This window comes from Peromyscus leucopus, chromosome 3 (assembly GCF_004664715.2).
Source record: "Peromyscus leucopus breed LL Stock chromosome 3, UCI_PerLeu_2.1, whole genome shotgun sequence".
Taxonomy (NCBI): Eukaryota; Metazoa; Chordata; class Mammalia; order Rodentia; family Cricetidae; genus Peromyscus; species Peromyscus leucopus.
This window is the reverse complement of record NC_051065.1, coordinates 133,661,325-133,684,700: the sequence shown is the minus strand read 5'-3', so window position 1 is coordinate 133,684,700 and position 23,376 is coordinate 133,661,325. Positions and strand designations below refer to the sequence as shown.

The following is a 23,376-nucleotide window of genomic DNA, read 5'->3' as shown; positions in this document are numbered from 1 at the left end:
TGCATGGGCTGGGAGTCTTGAACTGAATAAAAAGAAAAAAAATAAGCTAAGTGCTGGCATTCATGACTTGTGCTTCCTAACCATAGGTGTGATCAGCTGCCTATGCTCCTGCTGTGGTGGAGCATACCCTCAGGCTGTGAGCCTGAGCAAACCCTTTCTTCCTTCATGATCTGTAGATATTTGGTCACAGCAATGAGAAAGACAACTAATGCATGTTTCTAGCTTTGTTTAGTTGGTTGGTTGGTTGGTCTTGCTTTTTGCTTTTCCTTTTCTTTTTTTTTTTTTTTGTTGTTGTTATAATGCCAAACATTGTTTTTCCAGTATTCTTGTCCCATAATTTTCTTCAAGCTCTTCTAGCTTGAATACTATTTTCAGAAGAGGAGAAAATTAAAGACTAATTAAAATTACAAGAATCAATCTGAGAGTAGTTAAGTTTCAAAGGAATTGTTCCTTTTTAATTCCACTCTTGTGTTTTAGGGCATAATAGAAAGTGAGGTTTTAGCATATTGTAATTGCTTTTATGGCAACATAAATTACCAAGTGGCAGACAGAGTAATCAAATTCCTGTCACCACTGCCTTTCCTCGCAAGCACCCTCACTCATGTTCTGCACCTTCCATGAGCAGACTGCCAGGCATACAGAAGCTGACATGGGGAAGCTACAAAATGCAGATAGACTCCATGCTCCAAGGTGCTAGACACATGATTATGTCAGCACTCTACATTCTATTCCACTCTGCACAGCGAGGATCACGATTTTACACACAAAGAAAGAATGTTCAGGGGCTGGAGAGATGGCTCAGCAGTTACAAGAACTTGCTTCTCTTGCAAAGAACTAGAATTTGGTTCCCAGCATCTACCACAGATCACCTATCATCTACCACTATCACCTATAACTCCAGTTCCAGGGATCCAATACCCTCTTCTGGCCTTCAAGGGCACCTGCACACATATGAATACACACACACACACACACACACACACACACACACACACACACACCCCTTAGGAAGTGAAGTATCTTTTTTAAAATGTGGAAAGAATGTTCCAGCTTAAGTGGCTTATATGATATAGACCTAAGAATTGAACCCAGGAATGTCTAGAAACAAACAAAACAGTCTCTTGCCTTTACAGTTTCTTCCTAGAGATTGTCAGATGTTCTGAGGGTGGGACAGGATCAATAGATATGTATGTGATGAATTGGGGTAGATAACTTGGCAAAAAGTTGACCTTCATAGTTATGCTACAATATAGCATCATCCCTTGTTTAAAAAAATGTTTATAAATCCTTGCCCATATTTTAATAATTCTGAAATTTCCTGACTTAAGTGTTTGTTGTAGATTTAGGAAGAGTGAAAGAAGAAAAAGTACATGGGGAATTGAAATAAGAAGGGGTAGTGTTTTTATTGATTCTCTTCTCTTGGAGACTCGTTAGCTATCAGATGAAATTCAATGACTGCCAACAACAAACAACATTCTCCCCATTTTAAGCTGCTAAACTGCCCCCAGCCACCACATACAGATTAGTCTGAAATGTACTTATTGTTTCTGCCAGAGGTAGTTTAAAAAAAATCTCCTTCAGACACAGGACTTCTTTTTGTTTTCCCCCAGGCTGCTGAGGGATGCACAAGGTGAAGCATGCTTTAAAAGTTGGTATCAGAAGCTGTCAGCTGCTCTCCAGTTCTGCGCAGGAGGAGCCCTGAACGATGAGCTTGCCAAAGAGCAGAAACTTGTCAAACTTTTGGGTGACATTGGAGAGAAAGTCAAGTCTGCCAGTGACCCTCAGAGACAGGTTGGTAGAGAAATCAATCTTTAGCATAATGTAAAATATCTACCTTTGAGTCAACTGTTTCAGTTTTATATCTTGGAAAACAAACTCCTCAAACACACTTAATCACAAGACTTTTAAATTAAGTATTTTTTTCATTTATTTTTCTTAGAGTTAATAATATTCTCAGTCAACAGGACACAAATGACTTGGTATATAAGGAGCCATGTGTGACACAGACAAGTCCTAACAAGAAGATACATACTTGAAAGCCGTTTGAGCAAAAAAAGTCCTGATGAAATAATATTTCTTTAAATATTTTTATTCTTAATTATGTGTATGTGAATATGTCCATGAGGGAGTATGTTCACATGATCGTGGGTGTTCCTACAGGCCAGAAGAAGGTGATGCAGTTACAAGCAGTTGTGAGCTTCCTGACTTAGGCTCTGGGAACGGAACTCAAATCATCTAGAACATTGGCAAACACTCTTAGCTTTTAAGTACCAGTGTGTGATCTCTACAGACCCCTGAGGTTACAACCTTAACACTGTGACACAATCAGGCTCCTGGGAGAAGATTACAATCTAGCTCCATATTGTTCAAAAAAGCATTTTTGAAAACAAATAAAATTAATTAAATAAACATCAACAATACTAAGGGTAGTCATATTCTTATATTAAGATCTACATACAACAGTGGTCCCCAACCTTCCTAATGCTATGCAACCCTTTAGTACAGTTCCTCATGTTGTGGTGACTGTCAACCATAAAATTATTTTTGTTTCTACTTCATAACTGTAATTTTGCTACTGTTGTGAATCACAGTGTAAGTATCTATGTTTTCTGATGGTTGTAGGCGACCCCTGTGAAAGGGCTGTTCAAACCCCAAAGGGGCTGCAACCCACAGGTTGAGAACTACTGATACATAATAACTAAAATATTCTGCCTACTTCTCACTTGCATAACTGCATTTATTTTTTTTCTTGACTTAAATGAAGCACATTTGATCTTTCTTTTTAATTATCTATATCATTAGCTCCCTTCATTGATGGGAACCATTAAGAAAGTTGTTTTAAGTTTGACGTTGCCTAAACAGGAGGGCAGTGGACACTCACCCTCTGCATAAAGAACATTATTCAATAGCAGTTGAATACTTACCACGAACAAGAAGTTAAGGATAGAAATTACAACTAAAACATAATCTTATCTTTAAGGAAACTCATAATTCCTTCACACTGTCTACAATCAGTAAGAATACTCAATGAGACTGTATGAAAAAAGCAATGTACAAAATGTGCTAAGTTTGTTTCCCAAACTAGAATTTTTCTACTGGAAGTTGTTGCCTTTAATAAAAATGCCAGAAGCTATACTGCTGTGGTATGTTCTGTATGTTAAACATGTTGCTCTGATTGGTTAATAAATAAAACACTGATTGGCCAATAGCCAGGCAGGAAGTATAGGCGGGGCAAGGAGAGAGGAGAATTCTGGGAACAGGAAGACTGAGGCAGAGAGATGCTGCCAGCCCCTGCCATGAGTACCAACATGTAAGGTACCGGTAAGCCACGAGCAGCATGGCAACTGATAGAGTAATAGAAATGGGTTAATTTAAGATAGAAGAACTAGACATCAAGAAGCCTGCCATGGCCAGACTTCTTTGTAAGCAATATAATAAAAAATGTGTGTTGGGTCTGAACGGCTGTGGGACTGGCAGGTGAGAGAGATTTGTCCTGACTGTGGTCCAGGCAGGAAAACTCTAGCTACAAAGAGAAAACTATACTGCTTTACCTATGCATGAGGGAATGGAACTAAACTGGATAAACATGGAATGTATTCTTTAAGTGGGAAATAAATAAATACCCCAAGGATACTTCAGACATATGAAAGGTAACACCTTTTAAATCCTTGGATTTCTCCATTAAAAAAAAAAAAAAGAATAGCAAATTAAATAAATTGGTAGAACTTTCCAGAAATTTGGATTTAGATTTGTTTCTTGTCTCCTGCTTTAGAATTCCTCAGGGTTCAGGTGCATTCCATAGCTAAATAATCCTGGTACCTTTTTGATAGCTTATGTCAAGTTCTAGAGTGATACTGGTATCACTAGCTGTTTCACCTTAACTGTCAGTGTTGGTTAAAAAAAATTTTTAAAAATACCTTTTCATATGAAAATAAGAGGAGGATAAACAAGAAGTAGAGGGGGTGCTGGTTATCTCTTTTTTATAACTTTTACATTTTATTGTATTTCAGTATTTTTTTTATTGTTTGAGAATCCCATACATATATATATATATATAATGTGTTTTTACCATTCTGTCCCCTCAAAACCTCCTGTATATTCCCTAACATTTTTCCCTACCAACTTTATCCATTTTTTTTTTTCAAATCAGTCAGTCCACTTAGTTCTTCCAGCATGTGAATGGGCATAAGGCCATCCACCAGAGCACAGGCAACCTATCATCAGGGGTCCATCTCAGAGGAAATTGACTCTCCCTCTCCCAGCAGCCACCCATCACCAATAGCTCTTCACTTAGGGGCAGGACTATGTGAACCTCCCCAGCCCATGTTAGGATTCTGACTGGCTCAATCTTATGTTGGTCTCATTCACCCGGTCACAGCCACTATTAGTTCATGATTGCCACAGCCCCGTCACGTTGAAAACACACATTTTGACATCAATCAACAGCTACCTTTGGCTCATAAATTTTTTACCCTCTCTTCTACAATGATCTCTGAATAGTTATCTTGTGAATTTTATTTTGTTGGTGTTGTGTATGTGTGTAATGTGTCAGGGAGTGCACACATGCCGTGGTGTGGAGTGGAAGTCAGAATGCATCTTTCAGGAGTTAATTCTCTTTTACTAAGGGAGCTGGGAATCAAACTCGGATTGTCAGGCTGCCTTGGGGAGCACTTTTACCTGCTGAGCCATTTCCCATCCTGATAGCTATTTTTAAAAGAATCTTATTTTCTGTTTAAATGAAAAGCATTGAATTAGAAATGGTGACGAGGCTGTGCTCGCTGGGAGGGTTCGCATACATTCAGTCCATCAGAACTCCACCTTCACTTTTCTGACACTCCAGAGGAATTAGGAAATGGAAACTCAACTCCTAAAGGAAAATGGTTTGATTTACGGTTTGGCCAAACCAGGGAGAGGGTGACTGCTAACTGCTCTCAATTTCCCGTAACAATATTGTAACTTTACAGAAAACATGCAGCAAAGGTCAAAAAATATGTCCCAGCTAATTTGCCTGTGAGGTAAGTGGTTGCAACTGTTGGCGACATCTTTCTGTGTGTGAGCACTGTGCAGTTCCTGGGGGAATTTGAATTCTGTGGGGTCTGTTGATTTAGAGTCCCTCTTTAAGGAGCATAGATTCTCTCCATGATATCATCAGGCAAACCCACATTTATAGACAGTGCATGAAGGAAAGATGCAGAGAAGTGTCAAAGTGGAATTTTCCCTCCTTCTACATCCTGGGAGAAATAGACTTTGTCATTTGACACAGACTGAGAATAAGAGCTAAGAAACTCTCCAGAGTAACCAGATTAAATTTCATCTTTATCATTCACACAAAGAACTTTCAGACCTGGGATGAAAAGAATTTAGAAATGTACTCACTGGTATTGAATGAACAATTCGTTCACATAAATTATTGTTCCTGAAAGCGGGATGCCATTGATGATTTTGTCTTTGTTTTACTAATGTATATAAGTATTGTTAGTAAAATGCATTGACTATTACCTATAAAACTTGATAGCTATAAATGAAGATTTCAGGAAATTATTTGAAAAAGATCAAATAATCAAGTGAATTATTGCTTAACACAAAGGTTTGAGATCAATGGACCACAATCAAGTCCAACCTTCCCTGATCTTTGACTTCCACACAATGCCTTGTGTGACATTTGCTTCTAGTTGAACCTGAAGTCATTGAGAAAGGACATGAACTCTGTGGCTGGGGGTTTTCACCATCACTCCTATTGTCTCTCGCCTTCTGCTCCACCATGTGTCATTTACCACCCACCTACTCCCACAGTCAATCACAGTATCACCCCTGAGTTACAGAGCTTATTACAATATAAGAAAGTTGTAACTCAGAGTCGAGGTCTTTACAATTTCTTAAACTTTGCTTTTTTCTGATTTTTTTTTTTTTGCAGGATGTACTCAAGAAAGAGATTGGCAGTCTAGAAAAATTCTTTAAAGATATAAAGACTTGTCGTCTTCCTCTGAACCCGGCTCTGTGCATAAAAGGAATTGATCGTGATGTAAGCCAACTTATTTAGTAGATAAATGAGCTGTTTACTATTTTATTCTTTAGGTCATCAAATATTTGTACATAGCATAAATAATTCACAAATGAGTATTGCAGCTACATTAAGGAAAATAATTTAATCCCATCCACACCATATATTTTATTGGACTCATTGTACTGAGTGGGAAAAACATTGATCCTGTAGTATCATTTTTTGGTTTAGAAACAAACTATTTACCAGTTTATTGAGAAATGAAAAAGAACAAAGGTATTTCTTACACTGAATGGGTTTGCTTTACTTCCTGGGGTGGTTGAATTGGGAATTTCATGGATGAAACTTTTCTATATCCCTCTGAGTTATTAAGGGATAGACCAGATGGCAGAGCTGGTTACAATTTCATGCCTATTCATACTACATGGATGATGTGTCTATTACATTAATATCTTTAGCTATCCATCTCCATTTTGATTCAATTTAATATGCATCGGTGTCCATATATCAGTGCATTAAAATATTTTGTGATTTTTACCCATGCCTGTAAAGTCTTTCCTAGGATTTTCAGACTCATAACTTCCTTAGCCTTCAATTCCTAGTCTTCTGTCATGTGGTACCTCTTCAATAATTTATCTCTGACTTAGAATCTTTCTTTCTCCTTTGTTCCCACTAAGCTTTATTATCCTCCTTCTCAAAAATGCTAGAATAGAAAGGCACTAATAGGGAAAATGATTGATAAATAGGATTTAAAAGTGAAGAGGTTAAGCTATCATGCATGAGCAGTAAATGATACTGAAGTCAAGTCATAAGACAACAAACCCAACAGTCAGGAGAAAATCAGTCTACTAGTGTGAATGTAAAAGGGTGCGAAAGATCTCATTTTACAGTCATCTCTTTGACTTTTCTTCTGTCAAGACTCCTCACAAACTTTTCATATTTGGGGAAAAAATAACAAGACAGCAAATCCTGTAAATTGACACATATCCATGTGGGCTAAAATTTGAAACATTACTAATGTTTTTTAAATGTTTGAGTTTTCAAGTGTTGACTAATAAATAGTTAAAGGCTAAGCATGTGAGAGATGCTTAACATAGAAAGAAAAACAGGATCACCAATTCTGGTTTGGGGTTTTGGCTGAGAGAGAGAGAGAGAGAGAGAGAGAGAGAGAGAGAGAGAGAGAGAGACTGAGAGAGAGAGACAGAGACAGAGACAGAGAGAGAGAGACTGAGAGAGAGACACAGAGACAGAGAGACAGAGACAGAGAGACAGAAACAGAGAGACAGAGAGAGGAGAGGTATTAAGGAAGAGAATGCTTTAACTCCAGCAACTAAAATTGTAAGTACATTTTGGTTTAGACATCCTTGGGGTACGAGGTTGCTGAGGTGGTGTTTGTGGTAAGGACTGGTCCTTGGGAAGCCAAGGTGAGCTGGCTGGGTCAGTAGTCAGCAGTATGGGAGTTGCTATAGCTCACCCTGTTGCTAAAGCTACACTCTTTCGTAACACTGGAAGTACTGTCCTGCTGCTCAGGAGCTGCCCCAAGCAGAGCCATCTCCTGGCCATGTTTGTTGTGACCCTCTCTGTCTGGAACAGAGCTGAGCTTCTGTGGTACAACCATGGACAGTATTGATATAACCATATGACATTCTCATGGCATGGTTTAATCACTCCTCCAATTCTACTGAGCAGTGAGGTGAGAAACCTTACAGCTGAAATGAATGTGAGAAGGTCTCTTTCTAATAGGGATGCTTACAGAGCATTCTAGGGTCTACACTGGAGAAGCCAGGTGCAAGCAAGAGTGTGGTAAAGCCTTCAGTTAAAGAAAATGTCTCATTCATCATTACAATCTCCATAACAGGGGACAAACACATACATGTAGGCAATTTGGGAGAGCTGACATTTAGAATTCCTAATTGTTGTCATACCACAAGTGAATCATACCACAGAAAATCCTTTGAATGCAATGCGACAAGGCATTCAGTCTCTATATAATAGACATCACATGAACAAAACCATTCTCTGTCTACTCATGTAGACACATGCAGTTAAAATTCACACCTCATTATACAACAAAAATTTACACTAGTGAGGGACTTTATAAATGTAGTGAATATGAGTTCTTCTGTTACAGAACCAGTCTCACCTTACACATGACCTAAGGAAGCTATTTGGTGTGTGCAGACCACTATTTCCATAGCTTATAGTATACCAGAGAGTTCACACTGGAGTGAATCGATCAGTTCAGTGCATATGGATCAGTCTTCAGTCTGGGTTCTAGCGGTTCTGGGTTCAGTGGGAGAAAAACTCAGGCCTAGCTAAACTTATTTTGCAAAGCATAGCTCTCAAAGGCCAACAGCAGGAGTCTTAGGTTTGAATTGTGTTCTCTTTGCCAGAAAAGTTTTCAACTTTGCCCCCTCGGGGAACCACTAATTGTACAATTCTTCTATTTCTATTTGAGTTGCTGAGCTGTGACCAGGTGAGAAAGTTGAAAACCTCTTAATGTAGCCTGTCTTTGTGGGTGGAAAAGCAAAGGTCAAGCATTTTATTTACTTACAGGGTTCTCTTTTTTTTCAACTATTTTTATATCTATGTCAATCATCTCTGCTTCTCAAGGACAGAGGTCATAACTTTTTCTCTCTCTTTCACCTTTTATCTTCCTTTCTTCCTTCTAGTTTCAGCCAACATAAAATAATCTACAAGACTTTTATTCAGTTCTCCTGGCCCCTTGATCATGACCCTCTTAATCTACCTTTTAAACCCCTATTCTTAAAAGTTGTCTTCTTTGGTTTGCCTTTCCCCACCCAAACAACCTTTCCTCTGCCTATTTACTAATATGTATGTCTCTCATAATCTTCAAGATCTAGTTCATCTCTAAATGACTTTACTCTTCAGACACATCTTCATTCAACTGTGATAAATTGCTTTGTGAATTCTCAAGTTAATTCATATATACATATATTCATACCTATATATATATTCATACATACATATATATATATATTCATGCCAGTTTTCATTGACATTTTAACTAAATGCAGCACTTCTTTCTGTTAACATCCAGATAATGGTTTGCACATTGCAATTGTTGATAATAGAATATTTTGACATGACTTTCAATAAATATACTGTATGTGAAAACAAGAAAGGAAACAATGGAAGCAGAATGGATTCAAGTAAAATGAGTGTCTAAGGTATTTTTCAGTCACCTTTTGACTTTTTCTGTTCTCTTGACCTGGCATCCTTCAAAACAAGCCCCATAAATTGGAATTCAGAATTTATCTAGACTCATTCCTGTCTAATATAGGACTTTTTAATTCTATAACATGATAAGATCATAAGATTCACTAATTCTAGAGCATAACAAGCTCATAAAATTCATTAAAGGATCATATGACTCTCACAGCAGAAACTCATGCTTCTCATGCAGCCCCACCTTTAAAACTATAAAACTCAAATTGATTTAGCAAGCAAGGGTTTGTGTTTGGTTAGAAATTAGATTAGATTTGTGTTGACAACTAAGTTAAAAAATAGATTCCTTTCTTCTCAGTTTATACTGATTTCAGATGTCAGATACACATATTGGAACTTGTCCTTCAATACATATTGATGTCATATTTTACTGACTTGATAGATTGAACATACCAAATCCCTTTCTTTTCTTTAGTATTGATTTAACTCTTTACCTTCAATATGGATTCTCTACTACTCTATGCACAGGAACTCTTTCAACCTTCAAATAAATTGGGAAAATAAACAAGAGGGAAAGTTGAGTGGAAATAGTCAACAATGCAAAAATTAAGATATAAATTGAAAATGTGATGAAAGAAGAAAACTGTTGTGTTATTATCTACAAAGAAAACATTCACTAACAAAGAAACATGTTGAATCTTTAAGTACCCTTCTGCTCTCAAGCTCAACAGAATGTATCTCATATTCATTAGCTCATGTCTCCTTTACCAAAATGCATGAGGGAAAGTTTCTTATTCTCTACTTTACAGTGTAGTAAAGACACATTAGATAATAATTTTAAAATCTTATTGCTAATGGGGGCCAAGATTAGAATTCAGATTTCTCTGACCCATGTTTCCTTAAAATGTGTTCCAGGGCAAAAAATAAACTGAAAGAAAATATCGTTTTAAATAGCAAATTTAACTTTCATCTCTTAGCCAACTATTGTAAACACAAGATCTATATACCTCTTAGTTTACTTTAAGAATAAGTATATCTATTTCCATTCCTTGATGTATTAGTTTCTTTTCTGTTGCTGGGTAAAGCCACTGAAGGAGAAAAGGATTTAATCTGGCTCACAGTTCCAAGGGGATAGAGTCCATCATGACGGGAAAGGTATAACAGACTGTTGTTGGTTGGTTTTACTGGTTTTTACTCTTTTGGGGGGCCTGCCACCCAGCTCCCAAATAAATCACACACAGAGGCTTATTCTTACTTATGAATGCCTGGACTTAGTTTGGCTTAGTTTCTTGCCAGCTTTCATTAACTTAACTTATCCAGTCTACCTTTTGCCTCTGGACTTTTTCTGTTCTCCTACTTCTGTAAATCTTACTTTGTTGATTATTGTGTAGCTGGGTACCTGGTCCCTGATGTTCTCCTCCTTCTCTGGCTCCTTCTCAATCTCCCTTTCTGGATTTCTCCCTCTATATTCTTTCTGCATGCAGGCCTCACCTATACCTTCTCCTCCTATAGGCCAGTTGTTTATTAGACCATCAGGTGTTTTACACAGGCACAGTAACACAGCTTCACAGAGTTAAACAAATGCAACATAAACAAAAGTAATACACTTTAAAATATTCTACTACAACAGGTAGCTAACACAGAAAGCTAGTAATCACATTTCTATCCATACATCCCTAACTTCCCCCAAACAGCACCACCAACTGAGGATAAGTGTTCAAACATATGAGTTTATGGAGGACATTTCTTATTCAAAACACCACACTTACACTACACAAAGGTTGTTAACATACTGTTAAGATAGTGAGATGGTACATGTCTTTATCATGCTTCTCAGAAGGATTAGCAACTTAAAACTTGAGAATTAGTTCTGGAATTTTCCATTTAATAGTTTGGGATATGGTTGAAATTTTTATTGGAAGGTTTTTAATCTACTAAAAAGTTGGATTCTCAACTTAAAAGTACAGTATTTAACCCCTCCCACTTATTTGAGAATGGTATGTTCTACAATTCTCTGAAGAATATTTGTACTGAAGTCTATAAGTACTGTGGTTTTTCCCTATGTACAGTCTATTCCATGTGTATAAACTACACAAAAGTTGTTAGCATACTGATAAGATAGGGAGATGGTACACTACTTCATAGAGCTCAGGAGGATCTGCAATTTAAAGCCTGAGAAATAGCTCTGGAATTTTCCATTCAATAATATGGAATATGGTTGACTGTAGGTACCTGAAACTGCAGAAAGCAAGATACGAAGAAAGGTACGCTGTGACAAACACTTGCGATTGGGAAACTAATGTTAGTTTATTTATTTTTGACAAACTCAATTCTTTGTTTCAAAGTATAAAAATTGTATTTCTTCATTTTGTTTACTCATCTAGCAAATTCTTCCAGGGGCTGTGGTTTTCAGAAAGGTGTGTCTTTGCCTTGTTTTGCTCATCATGTTTCCCTTCTCCTACTACAGGCCTGCTCATACTTCACATCTAATGCTTTGCCGTTGAAGATCACTTTCATCAATGCTAATCCAATGGGCAAAAACATCAGTGTCATTTTTAAGGTACAGTAACTCTCCTGAATCCCAAAATTGATTCCATAAGCAGAACTATTGATTTATTGCTCACAAAAAGAAATGATTGCAGTTATTTCCCTTTGGCAAAAACACAGAGGTTTCCCAATTATTTTAGAGTCTTTCTTATTACAGAGTCATGGTGCAAGCCAAGCTGATTGGCAATAAATCAAATGTTGCTGGCTAAATGCCAAGTACCCTTCAGTTCAAATCTTAAACTAAGTTTGAATAAATGAAATCATAGGACCACTTGTGAAAGACAAAGTGAAATGTGTGGGAGATTCCAGAAGCAGAATTTCTTTTGGTCTAGATTAGAAAAGAAAAAAAAATGGTGGACATTACCTGGAACCTGTATAACACACACACACACACACACACACACACACACACACACACACACACTCATTATGGAGCACGAATAGAGGTCTTGTGGGAGTTGGTTTTCTTATTCTACCACATTGTTCCTGGGAATTGAACTCATTAAACTTGGCCTTTACTCACTGAACCATTTAACTATCTCACCTTCTCACCAGCCATGTTTATTCTTGGTTTTGCTGCTGTTGTTTTCTTTTTTCTTTTTTCTTTTTTCTTTTTCTTTTTATTTTGGAGAGAAGTTTTCATGTAGGCTATCTTTGAACTCCTGATTCTCTAGCCTCCACCTCCCAAGTGCTAAAATTAAAGGCATGAATTAGCACTTGCCTATTTCAGTACATTGGATTATTTTTCTTTTTTCTATAAATAGAAAACAAATGAGGAGCATTTCAGTCTTCATATGAACCCACGGGGAAAGAACAAACAGCAGTCAGAGGGTTGTAGATGGGGCAGAGCACAAAGAGACACTGACAAGGAGGGGCAAGTAGAAGTGAGAGTCTGTCTGCGAGTCATTCAGTTAATACAGCCAACTAGTCAACAATGTCCTGGGATGAATCTTTGCTGGATTCTGGCTAATTTTGGAAATGAGAATGATGATGTTCACACTTGGCCTTTGACCCTCAGAACCTTAAGCATTAGTGATCCCAAAATGCTCTATTTTTCATGAAGAAAAAAAGAAAGAAACCTTATCAGGAGTCATCTTTGTATAAATTAGAGGACAATTGAATGATTAAATTCTTACTTATGTGACAGCACAGAGTTTTCCCCTTTGGGACCCATCATGCTTCCTCACCTCTGATGAAAACCACCCCTTTATTGTTTATCTTCAGAAATGTTTTCCTCTGAAAGCCACCTTGCATCCTCCACATTAGAGATCAGTGATTAACAGGTACCATATCACATGCATGCTCTTCATGGTGTAGTGAAGAAGCTGCCAGGATTCTAATTCCATCTCTATGCATAAGCTTATGATAGAGCTAGTCGTCTTCACTTCCAGATCTTTGGTTGAGTTTGAAACTTGAGTAAACATCCATTCTGCCTCTCTGCATTAGAGTTTGAGTCTAAGAAACTGTGCCTGGGTAACGAATAAGGAGATTATTATCAAGGGCAGCATTTCAAGCAGTTCCTCTCATTCAACAGCCGGAGCTCCTGTGACCCTTTTAAAGGCCAGATCTCCCTCTCCTTGCCTGCTGTCAGAAGCACAGGGTGCTTTCAGTAATAATGAAACAAGAAAACCTCCCTAAGTTGAGCTGGAAAGATATTCAGGGGGAAAATGGTGTAGACCACATCAGGATACTTTGAATGGCACTTTCGGAGAGGTGTGAGACTGTGATCTTGTTTTGACAGGCTGGGGATGATCTTCGGCAGGATATGCTTGTTCTGCAGATTATTCAAGTGATGGACAACATTTGGCTGCAGGAGGGCCTAGATATGCAAATGATCATTTATAGATGTCTATCCACAGGAAAAGCTCAAGGTCAGTACAGATTTGAAAATAAGGTGATTTACATTATGTACCTCACTCATTCTCTGGTAATACGCCTCAAACCAACAACAGCTTTTAGGCTCCACATTCAAAGATTCAAAGACCTTTGTATTTTTCCCTTCCTAAAAAAGAACAATTTTAAAAATTAAAAATAAAGAAATTGATGTAAAGCATAACATGTTTTTAGATATTAATTATGACTTTGCAATTCAGATGTTAACTGTGACATTCTTTGCTTCCCTCTAGGAATTAGTTGCTTTAATGACTACTCATTTCTTTCTTCATTTCCTAAGATAATGTAGATGTTAACATCTGTAGTGATAATATCATGGTGCCCAGCATCACAGACTAGTGCTGTAACAGATATTGACAGCCCAGGGGGAATTTCCAAACTTCAAAGTGCAATTTTCTCATGAATGTGTGTCACTTTTGCAAGTATAAAGCCAACCTTTCATAAGTCTAGCACCATCCATAATAGAATAACCTGTCCACTCAAAATCATTGTCATCATTAACACACAATTTGCATACAATTAAAGAAACCTAAGCATTATAAACATACAGTATAACAACACTTATTTATTAATCATTTGTTACTTATTATTATTTGTATGTGTGCATGTGTGTTTACATGCAAAATGTGGGTGGGTGGAAGCATGCATGCAATGGGACATGGGTGGAAGTCAAGTGACAGTTTTGGGGATCAGTTCTCTCCTTGTACCATGATGACCCTGGGAATCAAACTCGGGTCATCAGGCTTGAGTGGCAAGAAGATTTACCTACTGAGCCATCTCACTGGCCTAGAACTGACATTTAATTTTTAAAAGAATTTTGAATAGCTATAAAAATCAGTCAAAATGAACAAACATGCACACTTGAACATGACTCAATATTTCTTTTCCTTTTTAAAATCCAGATATAAATATGAAATGAAAGACTAAATGGTTAGGTTCATTGATCAGTTTTATTTGGGGCGAGTATTGATGTTTTTATTTTGCTAAAGTTCATGTTAATGCTTGCAATTGCACAAAGCCATGGTGTTTCCTATGTAGTTACACTACCTCTAAGTATTTTCTCTTTTTAAAATAGTCTTAATGGTGACTATTCATCCTATATACTGTAGAGTTCAATAAAGAGCATTTCCTTAAAGTACATCCTGTGTTTCGATCATATCCACCCTCATACCTTTTTCTTTCTCCTTCTACCTCTCTCCCTCTTCATGTTGGTCTCCTTCCCTCCTGAAGCCTCCATTCTGCTTGCATGTCATATATGCATAGATGTGTGTGTGTGTGTGTGTGTGTGTGTGTGTGTGTGTGTGTGTGTGTGTTTTCACATATCTCTAAAAAAACTTAGGGTCCATAAATGGAAGAAAATATAGTATTTGTCTTTCTGACCCTAGTTTTTTCACTTAGTATAATCTAGTGGTCTCTCTTTGCATCCATTTACCAGCAGACAAGATCATTCCATTCTTCTTTGTGACTCCATTGTGTATACAACACATTTTTCTTTATCTGTTATACAGTTTCATTCACTTACTCTGGGAAAAAATCCTAAATAATGTGGTCATTTTTTTTTTAATTCCAAGAGATCTACTATTTAGACCCATTGTTGCAAAATGCACCATGAAGGTCCTCTCTTCCTGGGGACTCGGCAGCAGCCTCAGGGCTGTGTATTTTGAGACGTTATCTGCTAAAAGCAGAATCCCTCTCAGCTGAGTCTGGAACCACTGTAGATCACAGACAAATTTATTTTGTCCCAATAGTAGGGCCCTGCTTCAAGCCAAGTGGTCCCCAACCCTTTCCTAACTTCTTAAACAGCTCTGATTACTGCTGCATTGGAATTCTCATCTCTTGCTTTTTACCCTTCCTGATCTCACAGAAGGGACCTAATTCTTCCATATCCTAATCTTCTGGGGAAGTAAGAATGAAACCAGATTAGCCAGACTGTGCTTCTAATCTCCCATGGATCACCTGTGCTTAGAAATCAAATAAATGCTGGGTTCTGGTGGAAAGCTACAGTTCCATCTACTCATGTCTGTTTGTTATCGCAGCATGTGTCCCAATGCAAAAATCTTTCATAGTTAATCAGTAATTTCTAAATAAACAACTGTAGACTTTCCCAAGTGGCAAATGGCAGAAGACATTATTTCCCCCTCTGTGTACCAAGAGCCCTCTTGACAGCAAGATTTACAGCAGGAATTATGCTGACAGAACATTTCTTCAACAAAAACAGAGAGTAAAATGAATGCCATTTTCAGGAGACAAGGTTACACTTTCATTAGATTCTGGGATTATTGGATACCTATTGTTCAAAAAGCATTCAGTTTTATGGCCCTCTCTGTGGTCATAGAATTTTTCTGGTGTTCCTTGTCCTTTAGTATTTGTTCATCTCTTAACTATGGTGAGGATTGCAAACATAAGAAAGTCTAGATTTAAATTTATTTCAGTAATTTTATTTATAAAGCAGTGTCTAGAGAATTACTGGGGGATACTCATCTAGGGAGAAGCTGAAATACTATTTGTACTGTTTTTACTATGTTCCTAAGGTTGTTGACATATAAATATTTTCAAGACCTCTGGTTTTTAGTCTATACAGGATAACAATCTTAGGAGCACAGTCAAAAGCCTTGATGGATGAGAGGTCATAGAGGCAAAGGTCCTACTTAAGTTCAATCAATACACTCTCCCTTTTAAATGAAATCATTATTACAGTTTCTCCTTAATGTTATCTGGCAGGAAAGAGGCATGTGGCTCCCTCCATGCCTTCTCTGTTCACTCTCAGAAATTTACCATTTAACAGAGGTGCTTCCATTAATCTAAACAGAATTTTGTTTTCAAAGTTTAGTGTCTGTGTGTGTGTGTGTGTGTGTGTGTGTATGTGTATGTGTGTGTGTGTAGTAATGTGTGCATCCATGTTTTTACATATGGGTACAAATTCATGTGTATGCACATACATGTGAAAGCTAAAGGTTGAAGTGGAATATCTTCCCCTTCACTCTCTATATATTGGGGAATAGTCTTTTATAAAAATTATTGAGGATTTTTACATGAAATATGATTATATGCACTCCTTTTTTCCTCCTCCAACTCCCCCCACATCTTCCTATCTTCTGGACCTGACATGGCTATTGCACTCTGAACTTGAGTAGCTGGGGGTTACTTTCACAAGACCTGCACAACATCAAGCCAGCTAAAACTCAAGCACAAATGGGGCATACAATATGCAAACCCTCCCCTGTACTGAGGAACCATTGACAGTTGATAGTTTCTAAGGTGGGATGATGAATCCTTGTTTTTGAGGATGTGGCCACTGGTGGGATTCCCATGCTCCAGTGGATGGCTCTACGTCCATGCATATATAGGCAGCACTATCTGGAAGTGGGAGAAGAGAAGAAAGAGGAGAGTCTCTTGCTGAATCCCGGACTTTCAGACCTGGGAATCTGGCTACCCACCTTGCCTTTGTCCACCTCTGGAATTTATAGGCATACCACCATGACCTCCTGACATTTATAGAAATACTGGAATCTGAACTCCAGTTTTCAGGCTCTTTTAGCAAACTCTTTACCAAGGCACCACTTCTTCAGCACTCTGAACAGAGATTTTTATCATGTGTTTGACATGTTTGTTGAGGGAATTATATTTAGTTCATGGAAGGCAGAAACAGATTCACTGTTTAAATGTAAATGTCCTTCTATAAAGTTTCACCACTTTCCAGACATGTGACAGTCAATCTGCTCTTCTGGTGACCATGGGCTTCCATGAGACCATCTATGTTGGCTCTCTACCATGGTTTTAGAAAGAAAACTTTAACTACTTCTGATAGATCTGATGAAACCCTAACAAACTCATGTTGATGAGACTTAGGAGAATGATCAGGAGCCCTCTATACAAGAAGATGGTTTGAGAGGAAGGAGGAAGTCCAAACAGTGCTGATAAACACTGTTGCCACCCACTTTGAGGTCCATGGTCCAAGTGTTCCTCATCCTGGGGAACGAGGCTAACCTCGTTCTTTAATCTCTCTCCGTTATCATCCAGGATTGATAGAGATGGTGCCAGATGCTGTGACGCTTGCCAAGATCCATCTCCACTCTGGGCTGATAGGACCACTGAAAGAAAACACCATCAAGAAGTGGTTCAGTCAGCACAACCACTTAAAGGAAGATTATGAAAAGGTTTGTTCTTCTGGAACTAATTTTAAGTAATGCACTTAAATAAGAATATGCCTTGGTCCATTAGATATTGTGATTTATGGAAAAGTAAATTAAATCCACCTTGAGTTCTAATTCATTCACTCATCAGCCATGTGAGAATGACCCAGTTTAACTGGCATATTAACTAGATGAAAGTCTCTGCATTTTGTTTTCCTTCTGGGTGAAGTTCCTGGCTATACATAAAGAATCTCTTCACTCAGATGTCTCTCACAGAAATCACATTCTAGAGATGATGCTTTCTGAAATTGAATCCTTCCAGCAGCTTCCACCTATTTGCATACAATCTCCAATTTTTATAAATAAACTTCTATATTAAATATCTTTTGTTATGCCCTGACTTTTCATGTACCATTGTTAAATAGCTTGGAGAATGTAAGATAGATAGATTATAGGAATAGATTATAGATAGATGATTGATAGAAACATAGATGATTATATAAATATAATACATAATAGGTAATAAAAATAAAGATATGTAATAGACAGATGGACCTATAGATGATATATACCAGAAATAGATGGCAGATAATTATAGATGCTTTTTCTCTTTACTATTGTTATGTTGTGTCATTGTTTCTCAACTGACAGGCCTTGAAGAACTTCTTTTACTCTTGTGCTGGCTGGTGTGTGGTAACATTCATCTTGGGAGTCTGTGACCGACACAATGACAATATCATGCTGACAAAGTCAGGCCACATGTTTCATATTGACTTTGGGAAATTCTTGGGTCATGCACAAACATTTGGTGGTATAAAAAGGTCAGTTCACAAACATTTATTACAATAATTAAGCAATGTTCTAAATAATATATAGTGTGTAATGGCAGAAGAGCCCATCAAATAACTTGTATAAATCCCCCAGGGTAATATAAGTATGATTATAAGTCTAATAAGATGGAAGGAAAGAGGTTTTTTTAGTAAATTATTAACAGAAGAGAGTTTCTTTAAGATGTTAAGAAATTATATTGGTCTTCTTCCATAGGTTACTAAATCTATTCCAGCTAATTGATTCAATTGATGTTTTTGTTTTCTCATAAACTTTGAATGGGAAATTATACACTAGTTGATGGTCCTAATCCATCTGGTATATTGCCTGTAGGGGATAACCACCAGTATTTTAGCATAGTGCAATTAGCCAACTCTCCAATTTGACTTAGCCTTGCATCATCCCTCAGATATTTAGTGAGCACCCACCAAGGCACTGTAGGTAGATTAGTAAACAACTGTACAATCCCATCCTTCACTATTGTGGTTAGAGTGCAAAGTGTCTCATGAACCTGGATCTACGGAGCTACAGATGATGGCTCTGATTTAAAGGTTCTGGGACCTTCAGGAGGTAGAGCCTGACTAAAAGAAATGAGTCACTGGGAGGTGGGCAGGTAAGGGCTTAAGGTTTTCTGGTCCCTCGCCACTGTGTCCTGTCTGCTGTGTTTCCTGACTGTAGAAGGACACAATACAACTTTACACTCTGACCATCATATTTGAGCCTCTGTGATGAACCAACCATATTCCTTCCTACTACATGTTAAAACAAACCCTTCTAGGTATTTTGTCAAGGTAATGAGAAAAGTAACTAAACGCAGTCTTAAATTAATAAGCAAAGACGTGGTGTGAAGGAAATAAGAATTCCTCAAAGGAAACACAGAGCAAATAATTGGAGTGAAAGTGGCTGGGACAGGCATGCTGCTTTAAAGAAACGTCTCAGAGGAGAAGCCAGAGGTTTAGTGTCTATGAGCAGCCCATGGAGATGCATCATGGGGAAAAAAGTCTAGGGAGACAAAAAATAAAATAAAATAGAACATTCCCAAGACCTGAGATTTCTGGAAATGTAGAATTCTCAGCCTTGTGCCAAAGCTGGTCCTGCAACTGCTATAAGTTCTCTGACTTCTAAGGAAACAAACACACCTCAGCCACCACTGTGAAGGATTTCACACGCCGTACATAAACAAGTGCTCCCCCCTTATTGCTGTAATTGTGAGATTAAGAAGGATTGACACTAGCAGACCAAATCAAAGGGCATCACAGCCCCAGTGTTGCTTAAGGATTTGGGGACTATTTGCCTAATCTCTGCGATGGAAATAACAAGGAATTTCCCAGCTTTCTAAAGCCAAGTGGATTTTCCTTTGAAGTATTGCTTAATTATAATCTTTGTTTCTCCATTTTCTCTAACAAAGTCATAAATAAAAGTAATTATGAAATTGTGCACCCACAATCAAATTTTCAGTAAGTTCTTTGGTAATAATGTCTATATAGAAACTTCTTCATTCTATAAGACAGACTGTAGCAATAAACAAACTTGAATGTGATAAACTCTTATTGGTTGCTCTTATAAAGCAGAATAAACTAAGAAGAGCTTCATTTGGAACCACAATTCCTCTCCTAACCCATACTTTTTCAAATTCTTATTTATTGTTACATTGCCAGTGTATATGGACTTGCACTTTGGCAATGCCAACCTGACACTAAGTCATTCTGTCTGTATTTCCTACATATTTTTAATTGATTAACTTTGTTCTTTGACAATTTCAAACATGGATACAATGCATTCTGTTTAGTCTCACTCCCCTGCTCTCTCTTATATTCCTTCCACGCCTGCCATTCCTGCCCAGGCCTCTCTACAGGTCCCTTTCCCACATTCACACCTTTTGTTGTGTTTTGTTTCCCACTAATTTTAACTGGATGCTCGGTGGGGCCACAGATTTGGACCTTTTCATTGGAACTTTATGGGCTCAGCATCTGGCACAGCACCAAAGGCAATGACTGTCCCTTCCCTCGAGTCCATCAATTGCCAACAGTTCATTATGGAAGGTACACTGGTTAGTTTTTGTTATCAACATGACACAAACTGAAGTCACCTGAGAAACAGGAACCTAAGTTGAGGAAATGCCTCCATCAAAATGGCCTATGACTTTTCTGTGGGACATTTTCTTGATTGCTAATTGGTAAAAGAGAGCCCAATGAATTATGAATGGTGCCACCCAGAGCAGGTGGTCCTGGGTTTTTTGGAGTTTTTTTTTTTTTTTTTTTTTTTTTTTTTTGGTGTGTGTGTGTGTGTGTGTGTGTGTGTGAGAGAGAGAGAGAGAGAGAGAGAGAGAGAGAGAGAGAGAGAGAGAGAGAGAGAGAAAGAGAGAGAGAGAGAGATCTGAACATGGGTTAGCTAGAGCTAGCCAACAGACAGTGCTCCTTTGTGGTTTATTAATGATATGTGACCTAGAAGTATAAACTAAAATAAACTTTCCTCCCCAAGTAACTTTTGGGCACGGTGTTTATCACAACAACAGAAAAGCTAATTAGAATAGAGCAGTAGGGTCCCATGAACCCATCCCCAGTCCATGATGACTTTGACAGGCACAAAGTCTTATGCAGGTCTAGTACTACTGTGAGATCATATTTGCAATGACTGTGTCCTACCCTGAAGATGACTTTCCACATATCTCCCCAGCTCTTACATCCTTTCCACTTACTTTTCAACAACCTTCTCTGAGGCTTCCAGGGGGTCTCATTTAGGGCTAAGCACTCAGCCAGCATTTATTCTAAGAATATTGAGTAGCCATGAGGTTCTATTTTTAATTCACTGTGGTTCACTGACTGAATAGGATGTTGAAAGGCCAGCAGAAGTGAGCTTGGGGCAGCAGATTCCAGGTCTCCTTACCTGTCCACACAGAGTGCTAAAGGGGCAGCAAAAAATTAATTCTTTCTTGTAGCTTTTTTTTTTTTTTTTTGTTGCAAGAAGCATATTATCCCGTGTTTTATTCAGTAAAAACAATAAGTACCCAACACTTTACATTTTTCTCATGTCTGTCATTTCTGGATGTTTAACAATCCACTTTTCATACTCCAGGAAAGCCTTGTGTCATTGACCATGCATGCATCCCTGAGGCAAGAACTTCACAGAAAGCTGGTGTCTCAATGGGCTGATGCTCACTGTTAGAAGTAAATATCTACATTAAAAGCCCTGCAATAAAAATAATTTTAGAGGTTATATGAATACTGGTTAAGGTCAGCTACTCTGAGGATAAGCTCTGTGTGTGTGTGTTAGAGAGAGAGAGAGAGAGAGAGAGAGAGAGAGAGAGAGAGAGAGAGATTGTATGTTGAGTCCTAGAGTTATCAAGTACTTTACATACACTCTTCAGTAAATTCCATTTCTGTGCCTCAGTTTTCTCACCTACAATGTGGAGTTTTGTTGAAGATTAAATGATTCAATGTGTATAGAAAGTTCAGAGGGTGGTCATGTATTTAGCAAGCCATCCCTAACCTGTGTTGTAATTTTGGTTACAGGCAGAGGTGGACTGGACCAGGTCCATGTCCTGTGGGCTTGCAACAGCTCATTCCCTGTAGTGTACTTCTCAACAACATCCCTGATGATAGCACGTTACAAGTTAGACATCAGCCATAATGGGGATATTTATCCCATGGAAGTTGGCAAAGTTCATAAACTCATAAATTAATTTTCTTCAATGAGAAAATTCTGTAGGTTTCAGTTGGAAAAAAATGGGATGGCTGAAAAAATTTTGAGAACAAATAGAAAAGAGATGGAAGAGAGAGCATTGTAAACACTGATTATCCTGCCCTCCATGAGCCTCGTCTGCCACCTATGCTGTCTTCTTAGCCTGTCTAGAGTACAATGTACTTCTCTCTGTCAGTCCTGCTTAGCCCTGATTCTAAGTCTACTCTCAAGGAAAGTCTACAAACACGCCTCCAAAGTGACTGTAGCAGAGGAACTTCCGCTGAGCTGTGGATATGGCCCTGTGGGAGAATATCTGTATAGCATGCACCCATTTACCTGCATAGGAAAGTGAGGAGGAAGGGAGAGGGGAGTGACAAATGTAGGGTGCAAGGAAAAGAGGGAGGGACGGACAGACAGACGGAGGGATGTAGGGACAGAGGAAAGGAGGAAAAAATGCTGTGCATCTCATGCTGGGTGAATGACTCAGTTCTGAGCTTAGTAAGAAATACTAAGTCTATTTCTTGTAGACTACAACTACATGAGGCAAAAATGCTTTCAGGAGTAACTTGGGTTCATCTTTGACCTGCTTTTAGATGCTTACTTCAAATGTGGTGCCACAAGCATGACTTTCACCCACGCATTAGAGCATTGAGGAACTTGTTCTCATATCTAGATTAATTCTGTTCCAAGCAAATACCAGAATTCTATGGAAAGCATAGCTGTGCACTTCCCCTTATCTATGATGCAAAGAAAAAACACACGGTGATTTTGAGGATCCCGTCAGTTTTCTAGCCCTCATTAAATCCTGGCTCTCTACAAATGCAGGTCATAGACATGTCGAGGAGGTTTAACTGTTCTGAAGAGGTTGCTGTTTTCTGTCTATACTTTTCAAACAAGAGCCAGGATATACCTGAGCCTCAAAGGAGCTCCTGACTCAGTATTGGAAGTTATTAAGGAGTTAAAAATGAGGGACTTCCCAAAGACTTCGGACACATGGTGCTTGTACAAGGGTCTGAACAAGAGGGGAAATGTTTTGCATTTAAGAAATCATTGGCGAAGCTCTCCTCAGCTGATAATTGCTGAGAGCATGGAGATCTCATGGGG

At 38.2% G+C, this 23,376-nt stretch overlaps 1 protein-coding gene across 3 annotated transcripts in view; it reads left to right on the top strand.

The window, feature by feature from the left end:
- The window catches only part of Pik3c2g (phosphatidylinositol-4-phosphate 3-kinase catalytic subunit type 2 gamma), a 347,375-nt gene that overhangs the window by 220,643 nt on the left and 103,356 nt on the right, over positions 1-23,376 (top strand). For all 3 annotated transcript variants that reach the window (XM_037204039.1, XM_037204040.1, XM_028872205.2), the window contains 6 exons: positions 1,611-1,791; positions 5,915-6,022; positions 11,658-11,750; positions 13,479-13,608; positions 17,651-17,787; positions 18,415-18,584. In XM_037204039.1, the coding sequence (XP_037059934.1) occupies positions 1,611-1,791; positions 5,915-6,022; positions 11,658-11,750; positions 13,479-13,608; positions 17,651-17,787; positions 18,415-18,584 (819 nt within the window). The remainder of the gene's footprint in view (positions 1-1,610; positions 1,792-5,914; positions 6,023-11,657; positions 11,751-13,478; positions 13,609-17,650; positions 17,788-18,414; positions 18,585-23,376) is intronic.